Source organism: Hippocampus bargibanti, linkage group LG02, assembly GCF_051943395.1.
Source record: "Hippocampus bargibanti isolate YZ-2025 linkage group LG02, ASM5194339v1, whole genome shotgun sequence".
NCBI classification, from domain to species: domain Eukaryota; kingdom Metazoa; phylum Chordata; class Actinopteri; order Syngnathiformes; family Syngnathidae; genus Hippocampus; species Hippocampus bargibanti.
In genome coordinates, this window is record NC_142735.1 from 27587324 (window position 1) to 27602301 (window position 14978).

General features: G+C 43.2%; 1 protein-coding gene across 5 annotated transcripts in view; it reads left to right on the forward strand.

The window, feature by feature from the left end:
* The window catches only part of LOC148902260 (protein phosphatase 3 catalytic subunit alpha), a 75044-nt gene that overhangs the window by 57976 nt on the left and 2090 nt on the right, over positions 1-14978 (forward strand). For 2 of the 5 annotated variants that reach the window (XM_088990636.1, XM_088990639.1), the window contains 5 exons: positions 4769-4894; positions 4989-5060; positions 7073-7157; positions 7793-7890; positions 11120-11149. In XM_088990636.1, the coding sequence (XP_088846762.1) occupies positions 4769-4894; positions 4989-5060; positions 7073-7157; positions 7793-7890; positions 11120-11149 (411 nt within the window). Of the gene's footprint in view, positions 1-4768; positions 4895-4988; positions 5061-5522; positions 5550-7072; positions 7158-7792; positions 7891-11119; positions 11150-14978 lie in introns of all 5 variants that reach the window. The other 3 variants (XM_088990637.1, XM_088990640.1, XM_088990641.1) reach the window with 3 other exon arrangements.

Here is a 14978-nt window from a genome sequence, read left to right on the forward strand (position 1 = left end):
AAACTATAGCTATATGCTGTGGAATCTTTGTAAAATACGCTCAGTCGAAGTCATTTGAAGTGATTTTATAAATTATGGCCATAACTTGTTCAGAGTATTTTCGGCCCAAACACTCCCTCCAAATGCTCCTGGCCCGGCCCCTCTCTCAAATTTTAGAACCCAATGCGGCCCGCGAGTCAAAAAGTTTGCCCACCCCTGGTCTAGATGGCAGCACGTAGCACACACAGGTCAGAGTGCCCATTAATTCTACAAGTGGGCCAGACATTATTGATTTTAAGACAGAGGCTGCTGGCGGGATGAAAATTAACTATGGGCCGCATTTTGCCCCCGGGCCGGTCTTTCGACATCATGACTGATGTAGACGAACACAACAGAACATGACAACATAACACAACTGCACACATTAAAATGGAGGTTGTTAATGTCCGGTAGTTCTGTGCTTCGATTGTGGTTTTCATTCTTTGGATTCTGAAGTGATTGCAGTGGTGGGGGCGGAGTGTCTGCAATTTTGTGTGTGTGTGTGTGTGTGTGTGTGTGTGTGTGTGTGTGTGTGTGTGTGTGTGTGTGTGTGTGTGTGTGTGTGTGTGTGTGTGTGTGTGTGTTGTGGGGTGGCGGAGTTGGCAATATTGCTTGTGGTTTCAAATTAATGGAATGTTTTCTGGTTATTGAGTGCACCCGAAAGCCAACAACCCTTAATGGTTTTGCTGCTTGGCTCTAACAAAAGCAAAATATCACAAAAAGGTTTCCGGCGCCGATCGTAATAATCATAAAAATAAAAAGAGAAAAAGAAAACATAAAATGTAGTTCCCCCATGATCGCAATTGCAGGCTTTGGACTCGATTTTTGTCAGAGCTTACAGAAAGGAATAAATGTCTTCTTCCTCTCTTGTCTTTGGAAGCCAGATGGGATTGATGGAGCTGAAGTTAAGTCAAAGTGAGCCCCTTCCTAGCATGTTGTCATTTGGCTTGGCGGCAGGTACGCTCAAAGGGGCTGGGGGCCGGGGGGGTTCATTCCAGGCAGACCACCCTCTTACCCTCTCCAGTCCCCCCGACAGAGGAGAATTCCCTGCTACAGATGCCTTCCCATCTGTTCTCACTCTGGCCATTAGCAGGCTTCCCTCCTGTTTCCGGCAGCCACGTTTTCTCCATTTTACGCCGCATCACTCTGTCATGAAAAACAATGTCGCTCATTGTTTAATGGGTGACCGGATCAAAGTCTTGCTCATCAACCCGTTGGTATTCGTGCCGACCGTAGGACATTTCAGCGTGACAAACAAGACAGTGAGTACAATTTATGGCTCAGTAGCTATGTTGGTTTTAAAAAAAAAAGAACAATTCAAGACTTCCATTTTCTGTGAAGGTCCAGTGACAAGGATGTGGTGCTTCCTCTCCACCGCTTGACAGAAAAAAAACAGTTTTATACCATGATATTATACTTTGTTATTCTGAACAGAGTGTTAACTCTTCACTCTCACCGCCAATCCCGAATTTATTCAGAAATTGAAAAGCATGACGTGACGCCCCATTCCCAAATTTTTTCGGGTTTTTGTTTTTCTTGCGGGGGGTTGCCGATAAAGTGCTGGTCAGACCTCTGGTAATGTTTTTTCCCTCCCAAGAAGGGGCAGCGTTTGACTTTTGCACTGCCGCCCCCATGTCAAGATCAGATAACTCCAGACGCATATGATTTAGGAATTAACTCTTTTTTCTGATGAAAGAAGAGTCTGTTTTTTATGCTGCATTGAATATGTGTTATGTAGTCCCCAAAGTCAATATTCTGTGGGCCCTGCAATTTGAGTAAAAATGACAAAACTGACAAAAATTTATGTATGGCTGTCTGTCTGTCTGTCTGTCTGTCTGCCTGCCTGCATGTATGTATGTATGTATGTATGTATGTATGTATGTATGTATGTATGTGTGTGTGTGTGTGTGTGTGTGTGTGTGTGTGTGTGTGTGTGTGTGTGTGTGTGTGTGTGTGTGTGTGTGTGTGTGTGTGTGTGTGTGTGTGTGTGTGTGTGTGTGTGCGTGCGTGCGTGCATGTGCGTGTTGCCAACACCGCCACCCCACAACGCACGCACGCACATACATACATACATACGTACGTACGTACATACGTACATACATACATACGTACGTACATACATACATACATACATACATACATACATACATACATACATACATACATACATACATACATACATACATACATACATACATACATACATACATACATACATTGGATTATTGATAGAGGTGACATTGAAATGACACTGAATTGCTAAATGAATTACTACCCAACCAATTTTACATCCTCCATCTGTAACAAGTCATAGGACCTTCACTGTCCTATTTTTTAAATTAATTAATTTATTGTAATGACAATACATGGCAACACTGACGCTGTGCAACCTGAATCAAGAGGTCTCTGGGACACATTCGACACCACGCATTAAGTCAGGCTAGGATTGTCGGGAATCTCCGCGGCTCTTGCGGCAACGGTATCGACGGCGCCCGTTACCGGGGAAACAGGCCGGAGGCACTCCCAAATAAATAATTCATGATAAGGCGTAGACTCATGGTGTTGCCGTGGCAGCGGCCGCCGCGGCATCGGCTGCCCCCGCTTACCCCCGTCATGTTCTTTTTTACTCAGGGTCAGCACAGCAGAGACACCTAGTGGCTGATATGTGCAGTGAAGTTTAGCTATGCAGCCGCCCCTGCATAGAAGTGACATTTGTTTTTACAACATCCAAAATAAACAGCGGGCCGTGTTTGTTTTGTTCAGCGCAGGTTGTTGGGGAAGGTGTGCGCGCGCGCGCCCCTGTGTGTGTGTGCGTGTGTGTGCGTGCGTGCGTGTACGCGTGCGTGTGTGTGTGTGGTGGGGGCTCGGGCCGGGTGGGGGTTCCCTGTTCCTTTTAAGGGAATCTGCCTTGAGGGAGCACTGACCTTAATGTCCGCCTCCTCACCAACATCCGTGGCTGCATTCAATCAACTGCCCACTTGGCGATATAATAATAATAATAATAATAATAATAATAATAATAATAATAATAATAATAATAATAATAATAATGATACATTTCATTTCTAAGCGCCTTTCAAAACTCTCAAGGTCACTTTACAATCACCGGATAAGTTTTTCTGTGGGTGAACAGTGGCAGCCACACACGCCAGCGTTCACTCAACCCGGCAGTGTCATGATCTGGTTGGCGACCAACGGGTCGCGCTGTCAGCACTTCCTGCAGCCTCGCAGGTGCTGGTCGTTACAATCAGTGGCAGTCAAAAGGACTCCCGGCACGACCGTTCGTTGTATTGTTTTGTATGCAATTGTATGCATTGTATGCTATACATGTGTTTGTTCCACCTTGGCGAACTTTTGCTCTTGGTTTTCTTTTGATACTTTGGATATTTTTCTGTTCAGATGATTTTGATGTTTTAGATTTTGTTCCTGCTGACTTTATTTTAATACAATTTGTCAAACACAACCTCCTGCTCCCTCCTGCCTGCTTTTTGGGATCCATAACCGCCATCACCACCTTACAAACCGTGACAGGAAGTAACTCAAAAAGCTACCTAGCTAGCTAGCTAATGCACAATTTAACATTTACCCAACGACTACTTGCCATGCGTACCCCGCACAGTGCAGGAAAAGGCGGCTCGCGAGGCTGTTTAATTAATTAATTTATGTATTTATTACCCCAACTGCTTTAAACAGTGTGCGACTGTAGCCGTTTTGAAAAAGTAACATATTATCCTGAGTGTTGACTGTTAGATTAACTTTATTCAATTACTGGTTACTTGATTCTAAAAGTATATCAATTTGATCCCAAGTGGGTTTTTTTTCTGGTTATCTTCAGCCGATCCCCACTTAATATAAAACTGACAACTGGTTTTGCCAAGACTGAATTGGAAGTGTTATTTTCAACAGTGACATTTAAGAATGAAGACCATTATATTTGAAATTGAATGGAAAATGAAGGTGACCACTTTTGACTAATTTTCTTTAATTAGTTTTTGTGGATTTCACTTAAAAAAATGCCTGTTTGTTTTTACATGTCGGAAAAAAGGGACTTCTGCCATAATTTTTTTGGGCCACCTGTGTTTGGGTTTGACAATCAATTGTTCACATTGTCACATACCATTTTCCATTTAATGTTTATTTATTCATGTATTTATTTATTTGATAAATATAGTCGGCATTTGGGGACCTCATGTAAATCAAAGTTTTGTTTGTCTTTGAATCCCACCCAAACCTTTATTTATCAATTTATTACTTTATTTCTTTATTTTTTTATTTATTACTTGTATATTTGTGTGTGTATTTATTTATTTTTATGATCAAATTTTTTTTGCAAATTGTGAAGTCGCAGAATGCTTCATTGAGAAGTGCACAGGATGAACTGCAATTTATTGTTCTGTTTTTGACAAGCGCCGACTTGGTCTTGTGATTTGACGCACATGGAATGAAGCAAACCTCAAGTAGGATGCCTTTTGTCCCCGTTTTTGCGTCGCTAGCGAGTTGCGGAGAGGGAGACCATGGCCTCTGATGACTTGCTATTCTCACCGCGGTGTGGGTTGGCTGTGGGGGACGGGAAAGTCCCCCATGGTGAGCCAGCAGTGATGTCACCCGATCTGGACTGTCCGTCTGCCAGCTTTCGGCATCCCTCATCAGCCCATTAGAACTCTCTGTGATCTCTTAAAACGTCCCTGAAGTGACGACCTGGAAGCCGGATTATCATTCGTGATATTTAGGACCGAATTTTTTTGTGCAGCGGCCGTGCTGAAATACGAGAACAACGTGATGAACATCCGGCAGTTCAACTGCTCGCCTCACCCCTACTGGCTGCCCAACTTCATGGACGTCTTCACCTGGTCGCTGCCCTTCGTCGGCGAGAAAGGTCGGCGAACATTTTCAGATTCCAATGTTTTTTTTTGTGTTTTTTTTTTACGTCTCGATGGGATTATGAAGAACGTTGTCTTTTCTATGTGCAGTGACCGAGATGCTGGTGAACGTCTTGAGCATCTGCTCCAACGACGAGCTAACGACCGAGGACGAACTGGACGGTGAGCGAATATGCGAGTTTGAATTTGTTCTCCTGCCCCCGCAGGTGTGGCATGGTATTTAAAAAAATCTTATTTTCCCCTTCACAAATCTTTTCACTCATTCTTCTGTTTTTATGTGTCGCTTTCCCCCTCAAAGCTTCTGTCACTCACGCGGTCATTTTATATATGCATATTTTTTTTTCACATAATCATTTCCTCTCTCTCTCTCTCATGCTGGGATGTCCTTGTTTTGTTGACTTCATCTAATTTCTCTTTTCTGTTTTCCAGAGTCTTATGTGTTCAAGGCATCGCTTTTACTTGATGCTTGTCGTGCTCTCTTTGCCCCCCCTCCCTCCAAACAACCCCCTACTTCCTCTTCCTTCTTTCTCTTCACCACCCACCGCCTCTCTCATGCCACAGCCATCCACTGACCTCTCTATCCCCTTTCTCTTGTCTCTTCTTCTGGGGGTGTTTCATGAGAAGGACAGCTTATATATCCCCCACAAAAAGGTACAAACACGAGCCGTGCCGGTGTGTGCAGCAGGTTTGTCGGGTGCTTGCCCTCTTGCTTGTCACTGGAAAACTAACATGTGACTGAAGGGGTGGTGAAAGGAGTACATGAAATGTTAGAGGTCATGTTACCCTGATTTACAATGTTGATGCATCGATTCCTCTGAATTGAAATTAATTGTGACTCCATCGTAGCCACTACCATTAATCTATCCATCCATTTTTTTTATCTTCACAAGGGTCACACGGGGTTGGGGGAGCAGTTGTCTTTGGGGACACCCTGAACTGGTTTAAAGCCAATCGCATACATTCACAAACAATCATCCGCGTTCACATTCACGCCTAGGGACAATTTGGAGTGTTCAATCGGCCTGCCAGGCATGTTTTTAGATTGGATTGAATTAGCCTTTATTGGTCTTGCAGTGGAGGCATTAACATTTCACAGCAGTAAAGTAATGAATGTACAAGTAAAGGAAAGTAAGAACAAAATCAAAATATAGAACCTGCTGCAAAGGCAGCCACTCTCGCGGCGCCATCTTGAAGTCAAAACAACAACAAAAAAACAAATAACAAATAATGTGATACAACACAAAAGACACAGACAGTCATTCAGTCTTAAGCACTTTCTGCCCCCTCTTTGTTGTATGAAGCAGTTCTAGATGGAAGAGGACAGGATCAAAGTGTCCTTTTCACCAGTGGATCAGGGATGCCATGGTGAAAGGTGCATGTCTGCTACAAGCTAAATATTGAAAGCAAACACGAAGCTGTAGCATCCATTGATGAAAAGAGATTGTCTCACATCTCCTGTCCCACGTAAATCCACTTCAATTCCAAGCCACGACAGCCTCCACATACGCATCGGCACTCTGCACTGACGCTCCATTCTTCTCATTGCGGGCTCCTCAAGCCATGCATCCATCCAGCTGCAGACTGTCTAACTGTCCAATTGGAATGTGGGAGGGGAGAACATGCAAACTCCACCACAATTTTTGCCCAAAAAAGAAAATAACTCTGTATTACATCCCAAAACCTTACGCCCAGCCATTAAGGGGCGTGGCCTAGTAATAACCAGGAACTGGAGCAGCTGCGTCTAAATATGAGCGTCTATCTCCAACAGCAGTTCTTAGGCATTTTGTACAGTGACTGTGACTGGGGAAGCGAAGTGTGAGGAGTCTCTGCTGCTGAAAAAAACTAGCAACTAGCTGGCTAGCAAACCCGGCTAATCGTCCCCACGTTTGTCCTTTCATCTATTTTCTACTGTTATAATCGAGCTACAGAAGGCAAATTGGCAGGGTGGGGTGGTATTTGTGAGTCAAGTTAACACGGTATAGATAACTCTGATGTTTTCGAGATCCCTTCCAAGTGTGTCGGGGATTGTGATTGATGATGTAACACCGGTGGCACGTATTCACCGTTGCTGTGATGTTTGTCTCAAATTGAAAACCCGTTACGTCATTCCGCCCCTTGGAAGCGTACTTTGCGTGCGCAGCGGCTGATCGTTTGTGACGTGTGGTCCCCCGCAGGTGCTACGGCTTCTGCACGCAAGGAAGTCATCCGCAACAAGATTCGCGCCATTGGAAAGATGGCCCGGGTGTTCTCTGTTCTCAGGTAACAACACCCACTTCTTGTGACAAAGGGTGCTTCGTTTTGGTTGCTCGGTGCGCCTTTTTTTTCAATCCATATACATTTTGTTCCGAACGAGGATTAGGGCCAACAAAGAAAAATGTAATACAGTTGGCAAGATTCTCACTTTTATTTGAGAATTGTCACTTTTATTCTCAGAAATCTGATTTTAATCTTAGAATTCTGACGTTAATCCCAGAATTCTTATTCTAAAATGAGAATTCTGAATTCTGATTAAAGTCCAAATTCTGACTTTATTATTAGAATTGTGATTTTAATCTCAGAATTCTTTCATCTCATAATTTTTACTTTAATCTATCTATCTATCTATCTATCTATCTATCTATCTATCTATCTATCTATCTATCTATCTATCTATCTATCTATCTATCTATCTATCTATCTATCTATCTATCGATCTATCTATCTATCTATCTATCTATCTATCTATCTATCCATCCATCCATCTATCGCTCCAGCCACCTACCTACCTACTTCCCCACCCATCCATCCATCCATCCATCCATCCACCTAACCACCTACCTACCCACCCATCTAACCATCCATCCATCCACTTATTTATTTATTTGTCTTTTTGGGGGTCTCTTTTGCACACACAGAGAGGAGAGTGAGAGCGTATTGACGCTGAAGGGGCTCACCCCGACGGGCATGCTCCCCAGCGGCGTGTTGTCTGGCGGCAAGGAGAAACTGCAGAACGGTAAGCCTGCATGTGCGCCACCGCAAGGCTCCCGAACAGGTCGCAGGCCCCGCCCCCAGCATCTGGCACGCGACATAAGGAGCCCGATTAACACCTCCCCCCGAACCATGTCCATGGAGATGTCATTTACTAAAATGCCAAAGTCGCAAAAGGAGCAAACAGTGTCCGTTCTCCTTGTCTGTTCTACTGGTTGGCTTTCAAATATCATCTATCTCTTCTTTCTTTCTTTTTTCCCTCTCTCTCTAGAAACTGCAGGTATATTTGGTTGTGCAAGTATTCCGCTTAACCCCTCTCCGCCCTCGCCTTCCTACCTTCCTCATTTTGTGACACCCGTTTTGATGTCCCCGCTCACTCTGTCATGTTGAATTCCAAACAGCTCCACCCATGAGAAAAAGTCACCTTATTTGAGGGAAGAAAAAAAATGGCAACTACAAGTTTGGGTGTCAGCTGTACACAAACGTAGATGTCGATTGTGAGCTGATGGTTGTCAATGGACAAGCATTTGTGAATGAAAGGGGAGACGACTGCCTTTTTATCCACAAATCCAAGCAGGAATCCGGCTCGCTTGATTATGCTCTCGCAGGATCTCCTTGACTGAAAAGTGAATACACCAGATGTCACCCAACAAATAATAATAATAATAATAATAATAATAATAATAATAATTTTCAAAATGTTGCCAAAAACAGGGCTTCTCAAAACTTTGTTAGCTTTTTCTCCAGCATTTTTTTCCTCCAAACAGAACCATGTGTACCTTGAGAGGCCAAATGTTGGTAATGCTACAATGACGTATTTTTTAACCCCCCCCCCCCCCCCCCAAAAAAAAAAAAAAAAGGTTATGAGCATTAAAACTTGATAATAAATTTGTAAATCCTTATACAGTATTCTCATCATAAGATGCATATACCGGTAATAAAGCCGCAACAGAGGCTGCAAATATGCAAACACCAGATGGAGGTAGGAAATATAATACAATACAGGATATAATACAATGCAATACAATACATATTGATTTACATAGCGCTTTAACAACAGCTAAAGATGTGACAAAACACTTAACGTGGACAATGACCATGTACTTCATGGGAAAAAAAATCCGTAAATTCATCCAAAACTTTTTTTGTTTCCATTTTTCACACACATTTGTTGAAAAAAAATATGCATGTTACAATTATCTTGTGTTATGCACTTGAGAGGACCATTGACAACCGAACGGAACTTTTAAAATACTACGTCCGAAAAGAATCTGAATATTCATCCATATTCATCTGATTATAAGGCACGCTTTTGAGAAAATTGAACGCTTTCAGATGCGCCTTGGACTGTGAAAATATGGTCCATTATTATTTATTATTAGTATTAATCAAATGGTTAATCTGTGTTTCATGGAAGAATCAGGCCTTCCTAAATCCAATCCACCCACCGTGATGTCAAAATCCTATTTGAGGCAGAATCAAGTTGCCGGATTCCTGTCGCCCATCGGTACAATCTCATGACCGGACGCCGGCGTGTTGTTCGTAGTTGACATCACCACCATCTTCATTCTCGTTCTTCAGTCTGTATTTGTACCCTGTTGCTCATTTTTGCGCTCAGTGTTGCCGACTTGCTAGTTTTGTGGCGAGAGCGACGGTAAGTGATGGACGCGTGGCGGAGGCCCTCGCCTTTTTTTTTTTTTTTAATGTGGCCTCACCAAAAGATGTGGCACCGGGCCTGCCCACTTTTGCGCTCCGCTGCTTCACGTGTTAATACATTCACTCCTCATGTCCATCTGTGCTTCATGAGAGGACACTTGGCAGGACCATGTCAGCCCTAACATGTCACCCTTCCCCTTTTTACAGAAGTCCTCCGAAAGTGAACGCGCATCCTGCCGTAGGGTGGCTTATGGGCCAAAAATAACATTTACCTCATGCTTGAAAAAAATACAACAAAACACTTTGATAGCTAAAAAAATGTGATTAAGAGCACTTTTTTTTTGGTAGGAACAAGATTTTGGGAGATTTTTTTCCTTTAATGGGAGTTGTGCTTTTGTGTATGAGAATGAATGGATTATTTTGCAAAGTATATTTTTTGCTTTGTGCGACAGATTTTTTTTTGGGTGTAAAATTATTTTGTGGGTGATGAGATTTTTTGGGCGGGAGATAATGCTTTTTAGTGTGTGAGAAATTTTGGGGTAAGTGCGAACATTTTTTTGTCATGAGTGTGAGTGTTTTTGGGGAGCATTGTTGTAAAGTTAGTGTGTGTGTGTGTGGGTGTGTGTGTGTGTGAGGTTATTTTTTGTGTGATCAAGATTTTTTTTTTGTGTGTGTTTGTATGACTAGTCTTGTGAGGACCACTAACATTTTATACCATGCGTAGTGAGGACATGTTTGACAAGTGAGAACCTTTTGGCCGGTCCTCACAAGTTTTTCATTCTAAAGGCTTCTAGAGGGTCTATATATGCATCTGTTAAAGTTTCAGAGAGGTCCTCACAAATTCACCTAAAATGATTTTTTTTGGTGTGTATTTTCATTCCACTTAGATACACACACTTTTTACTCACTCGATGTGTGTTCAAGTTTGTGTGTGCATGGTTAATGAGAGGAAAAAGTTCATACCACAAAAAGTAAGACGATATTTTAACCAAATTCACTACGGGAGTGAGGACTTTGAATGTACCCATTCAGAAACCTCACTCCTGCTATTATTTCAGTTTCAAGTCCACTTTTTATTGCTTTGTTTTTAAAGAAGTTGAAATGGGGTGACGTTTAGTCTTCAAATGCAACACTAGTTCTTCTTTAAACTTATCAGCAACGGTGGTTCTCACTCATTATCTGGAGTTATTCGGACCTCACAACACCATTCAAATAGGAGGGTGTGTGTGTGTGCGTGCGTGTGTGAAGGTTTTTTGGGGTGTGCGAGAGCTTTTTTGGTGAGTGATATCTATTGTTGTTGTTTTTTTGAAAGCGAGGTGGTTTTTGGTGAGTTAGTTTTTGGTGATTGTGAAGTTTTTTTGGGGGGATGAGTTTTTTATTATTTATTTTGGAATGCGTGATGTTTTTGAGTGAATGGGGGTTGAATGTTATTTTTTTGGCCTCCATGCCCCCCCCCTCTCAATCTTTCTCTCTCTTTCCCTCGCTTCTACATGATGAGAAATAATGCGTGTTGTCGGGATTGGCTGTGCTCCCTGCTATGACCTCCTCTTTGCTCACCTCTCTCGTTGGTTTTGCAACCCCCCTCTTCTTCTCTTCAGCAACTATTGAAGCTATTGAGGCTGACGAAGGTAAATAATCAGCTCTTGTGTTGCACCGCGCAGGGGGGCTGTGCAGGATTTTCCATCCATCTCGCTGGTGCTTGAGTAGCGTGTGTGGGGTGTCTGGGCTCGAACCAGGTGTGCCGTCGTGGTCGCTGTGCGAGAAGTCGTGCAGACGTCGGAAGCCCTCGTGGCCAGGCCGGTTTGAAAGGGGAATTGCCTTTACACCAAATCTGTTGGATTGGCACCAAATCGCGGGTGTTCCAAAAGTGCCACTGGGGAGGCCAATGGCTGGACAGACGAATAATCTAGTTGTAAAATTACAAAAGGATTGGAGGGAAAAGGTGAAATGTTGAAAAATAGAATCGTTTTTAAAAATGTAAAAAGAAGTTTAGAAAAATAATTGGGGCTAGAGTAGGAAGAAAGGAGGGGGGCGAAAGAGGGAGGAAGGAGAGACAAAAGGGGGGTGAGACAGCCACGGGGGGGGGGGGGCAGAGAAGGAGGGAGACAGAGAAAGACATAGGGGGGGCAATGAGCATATGGGGCGAGAGGGGGGTGGGAGAGAACGTAGGGAGAGAATGATGGGGAAGGGAGGAGGTTATACAATAAATATGTTTTCCAAAATTATTGCTTTGTTACCTGAGTGTGATATTATTTCAGTTGACAGAAACCCCCCAGAGATGGAGATATTTGGGTTGATTTGCTTTTTAAATTCAAGATCAGATCAAATTATTTGACGTTGTCCTCCCGCTAGGTTTTCAGTGGACATTGGGACACCCTCCCCTCCCCCAAACAAAACAACAAGCAGCATCTTGATACAATGCCTCCAACATTACTGGAACTTCCCCTTTAAAGCCACCCAAGCAGTTGTGCCTTGTTATTGCTTTAATGATCCAACTACCCCTCTCCCCCCGACTACATCCCCCCTCCCCCTTCCACCGTGCTCACGAAAATCCGTTTGAGCGTTGCATCCCTTTCCTCGATATCCACCCGCAGGTCACGTTAGCCCGGGCGATGAGGCGAAACGCTCAAACCGACTTTTGAACTTGCCTCCCTGCTTGGCCACTCGGGCAAAAACAACGTCAACCGAGCGCTAAATAGCAGTTTTGCCCAGCTGCTATTTAGCCCCCCCGACTTGGTGGCGGGCCCAGCAAAGCCCTTTTCAGCTTCCTCAATCTCTGTAGTTCCTCTGTGGCCCTTCTGTGTTGTGTGCTCATAACCGGCGGCCGACCTCTGCTATGCAGCAACGCCACTAGCTTACGCGGCTAAGTCTGCGAATCGCGAAAGCCGTTTGAGCATTGAGGTTATACATCGCCCCAAAATGTGCTCAGTTTTTGGGTTAATATGAGTCAAGTCTATTCTGCTGCTTGGTGGAATATAATTCTGATAACTGATTCGTTGACTTTTTAACTTCATGACAGAGAGAAAATTCAGTCAAGTCTTGTGTCATATTGTATAAAAATAGAAAGTCTGTCAAAATGGCTGTGTCGAGCGGCAGCCATTTTGGAATCCCGCTTGCTTACTTTTAGCTCAAGAAAGGAGCCAAATCCTCCTTGTGAGCCCCGAACTAGCTTTTTTGACATGTTTATGTGTCAAAGGGCGGGGATAGACGTCAAACGTGAATCGGAATTGTTGACGTTGATTTTTATCAATTTGTTTGAAGCACATCTTTAGCAGACCCGTGTGACAAGGTCATGTGACTGGCGCGGCAAAAGTGCGTACTGGTTGATGGCTATGTCTTCCACGTATCGCTTTTGACATCATATCGCCCTTGTGAACACCTGCTGCATCACCCGTCGTACTTTCAGGATACAGTCAACTCATGCTCACCCGGCTTTCTGTAGTTTGACACGTGGAGGTCGCCTCTCCACGCCCCACTTTGATGATTCTTCACAAAATATGACTTTTTTTTAAATTTGTGTGCTAATCTGGCTCCCCGCTGTCAAAGATTTCTTGTCATTGTTCCCCCCACCCGCCGAACTGCTGCATGCCCCTAGCAGACGAGCCAAGCGGTTAGCACCCTACCCCGACTTCCTCCGTAGTGTCTTTTGTCCGTCAGCTCAAGTCTCAACGTGGTTCCAGTTTGTGGACGTGAATGTCTCAGTGGGCGCCGCAACGCGTTTTCTTTTTCTTTGCCCACGTCTTTGTCACTGATGATTTTCCCCCCTTCTGCTTCCCATTTTGTTGTTCTTTTTCCAGCGTGTGACGTGTCGGGCTCCGTCTGGAATGTTCTGGGTCCTCGGCCGCCTTTTGGCAAATGAGCAGCGTGCCAAACTCTTTTGCGCGTTACCCCTAAAAATGCTAACAATAGGCTGCGGCGTTCACGCCGAACCCAGACGGGCCCGATGTGGCACTCCAGAGGGATTTCCAAATCCTCTCTTCTCTCCTGTTTTACAATTTCAATATCTATTTTTTTTTAATTCCTTATTCAACATACTGTATGACATGAGACCCGTGACGGTTTTAGCACATGGGCATGAAAACAGGAGTTCAGAACATTTTGAGATTCTGCCATGTGGTGCCTGACAAGGTCAAACGCTGCAAACACGGAAGTGATGCAAACACATAAAACAAATGCAGAAGGGAAACAATAACAAAAAAAATCACAGGAGGTGCAAATTCACATTTTTGGAAGTAATGTATCTTTTTTTTAAACACAGTGCAGCGGGGCCTCAACATAAAATAAATACATTTAAACATTAAAATCATCTCTACCCATTTATATGAATGGGAATGCTCATATGTTCCAAAATCTTCCTAAAATACTACTACTACTGCTACGACTACTACTACGAATAATAATAATAATTAATAATAACATACACAATTCATCAAGGAGTGATGTAGGAGTGGCTAGTAGGAGTGGCTAGTATCTGACCTTATGAAAACATAATCTAATGGACTATTAAGGATCCGACCAATTGTATATAAGTTGCAATAGTTTGGGGTGTTTCATTATCATTAGGTTTTATTTTATTCCAAATAAATTAGCAAAACTGAAGGTTTGTTCAGTTTTATTTATGTATGTATTCATTTATTTAACTTCATTTTGTTTTTTGTTGTTGTATTTATTTATTTGGCTTTTTAGAAGGGTCAGTTTGCAGCATTTTGCACTCTCCCAACAGCATTTTCCTTTTTGTTCATTTTTTTGTGCTTATGCTTTGTTTCTGTGGTTGCAGCACTTTTCTCTTGCCGCCTTTTCTCTGTTGTATTTTTTTCCTATCTTAACGTGTTTTCGCTTTTCTCGCACGTTTGGCCTTGTCAGCCACCGTAGTCCCATGCCAGTTTAGTACATTTGGAATGGGAGGTGGGGGTTAGGTGATATCTCCATAGTTAATCTCAGAAATGTACGCAAATTCCCAATTTTATAATTAACTACCAGCCACTCAAGGGTCCCCGGTTATTATTTTTTTAAACAAGTGTTCAACAAAATATTCCAAGCATATATGGATCAAGACATACTTGGTACACCCAAATATTTTTGTTTGTTTTGTTTTTGGCAAGCCTTTCACCATAACGACATGTGTACATCCCAGTGGCAAAGACTAAATTACATCTGTAGTAAACAAAACAAATGATATATTTTGTATATATTTTTCCCTAATTCCCTTATCCTCACGAGGTTCGCAGGTGTGCTTGAACGTCAGCCACACTACAGGCAATAGATGTGGGACCCCTGAATCGGTTGCTAATTTCAAAGACAAGTTTGTTTTTGCCATGTGGAAGGAAATTGAAGTACCTGGAGAAACCCCACGTAGACATACGGAGAACATGCAAACTCCACACAGGAAGGACGATCACAAATTGAACCTTGCACCAAAGCGCTGCGAGGCAGGTGTGCTAACCTGTTGCCCACCGT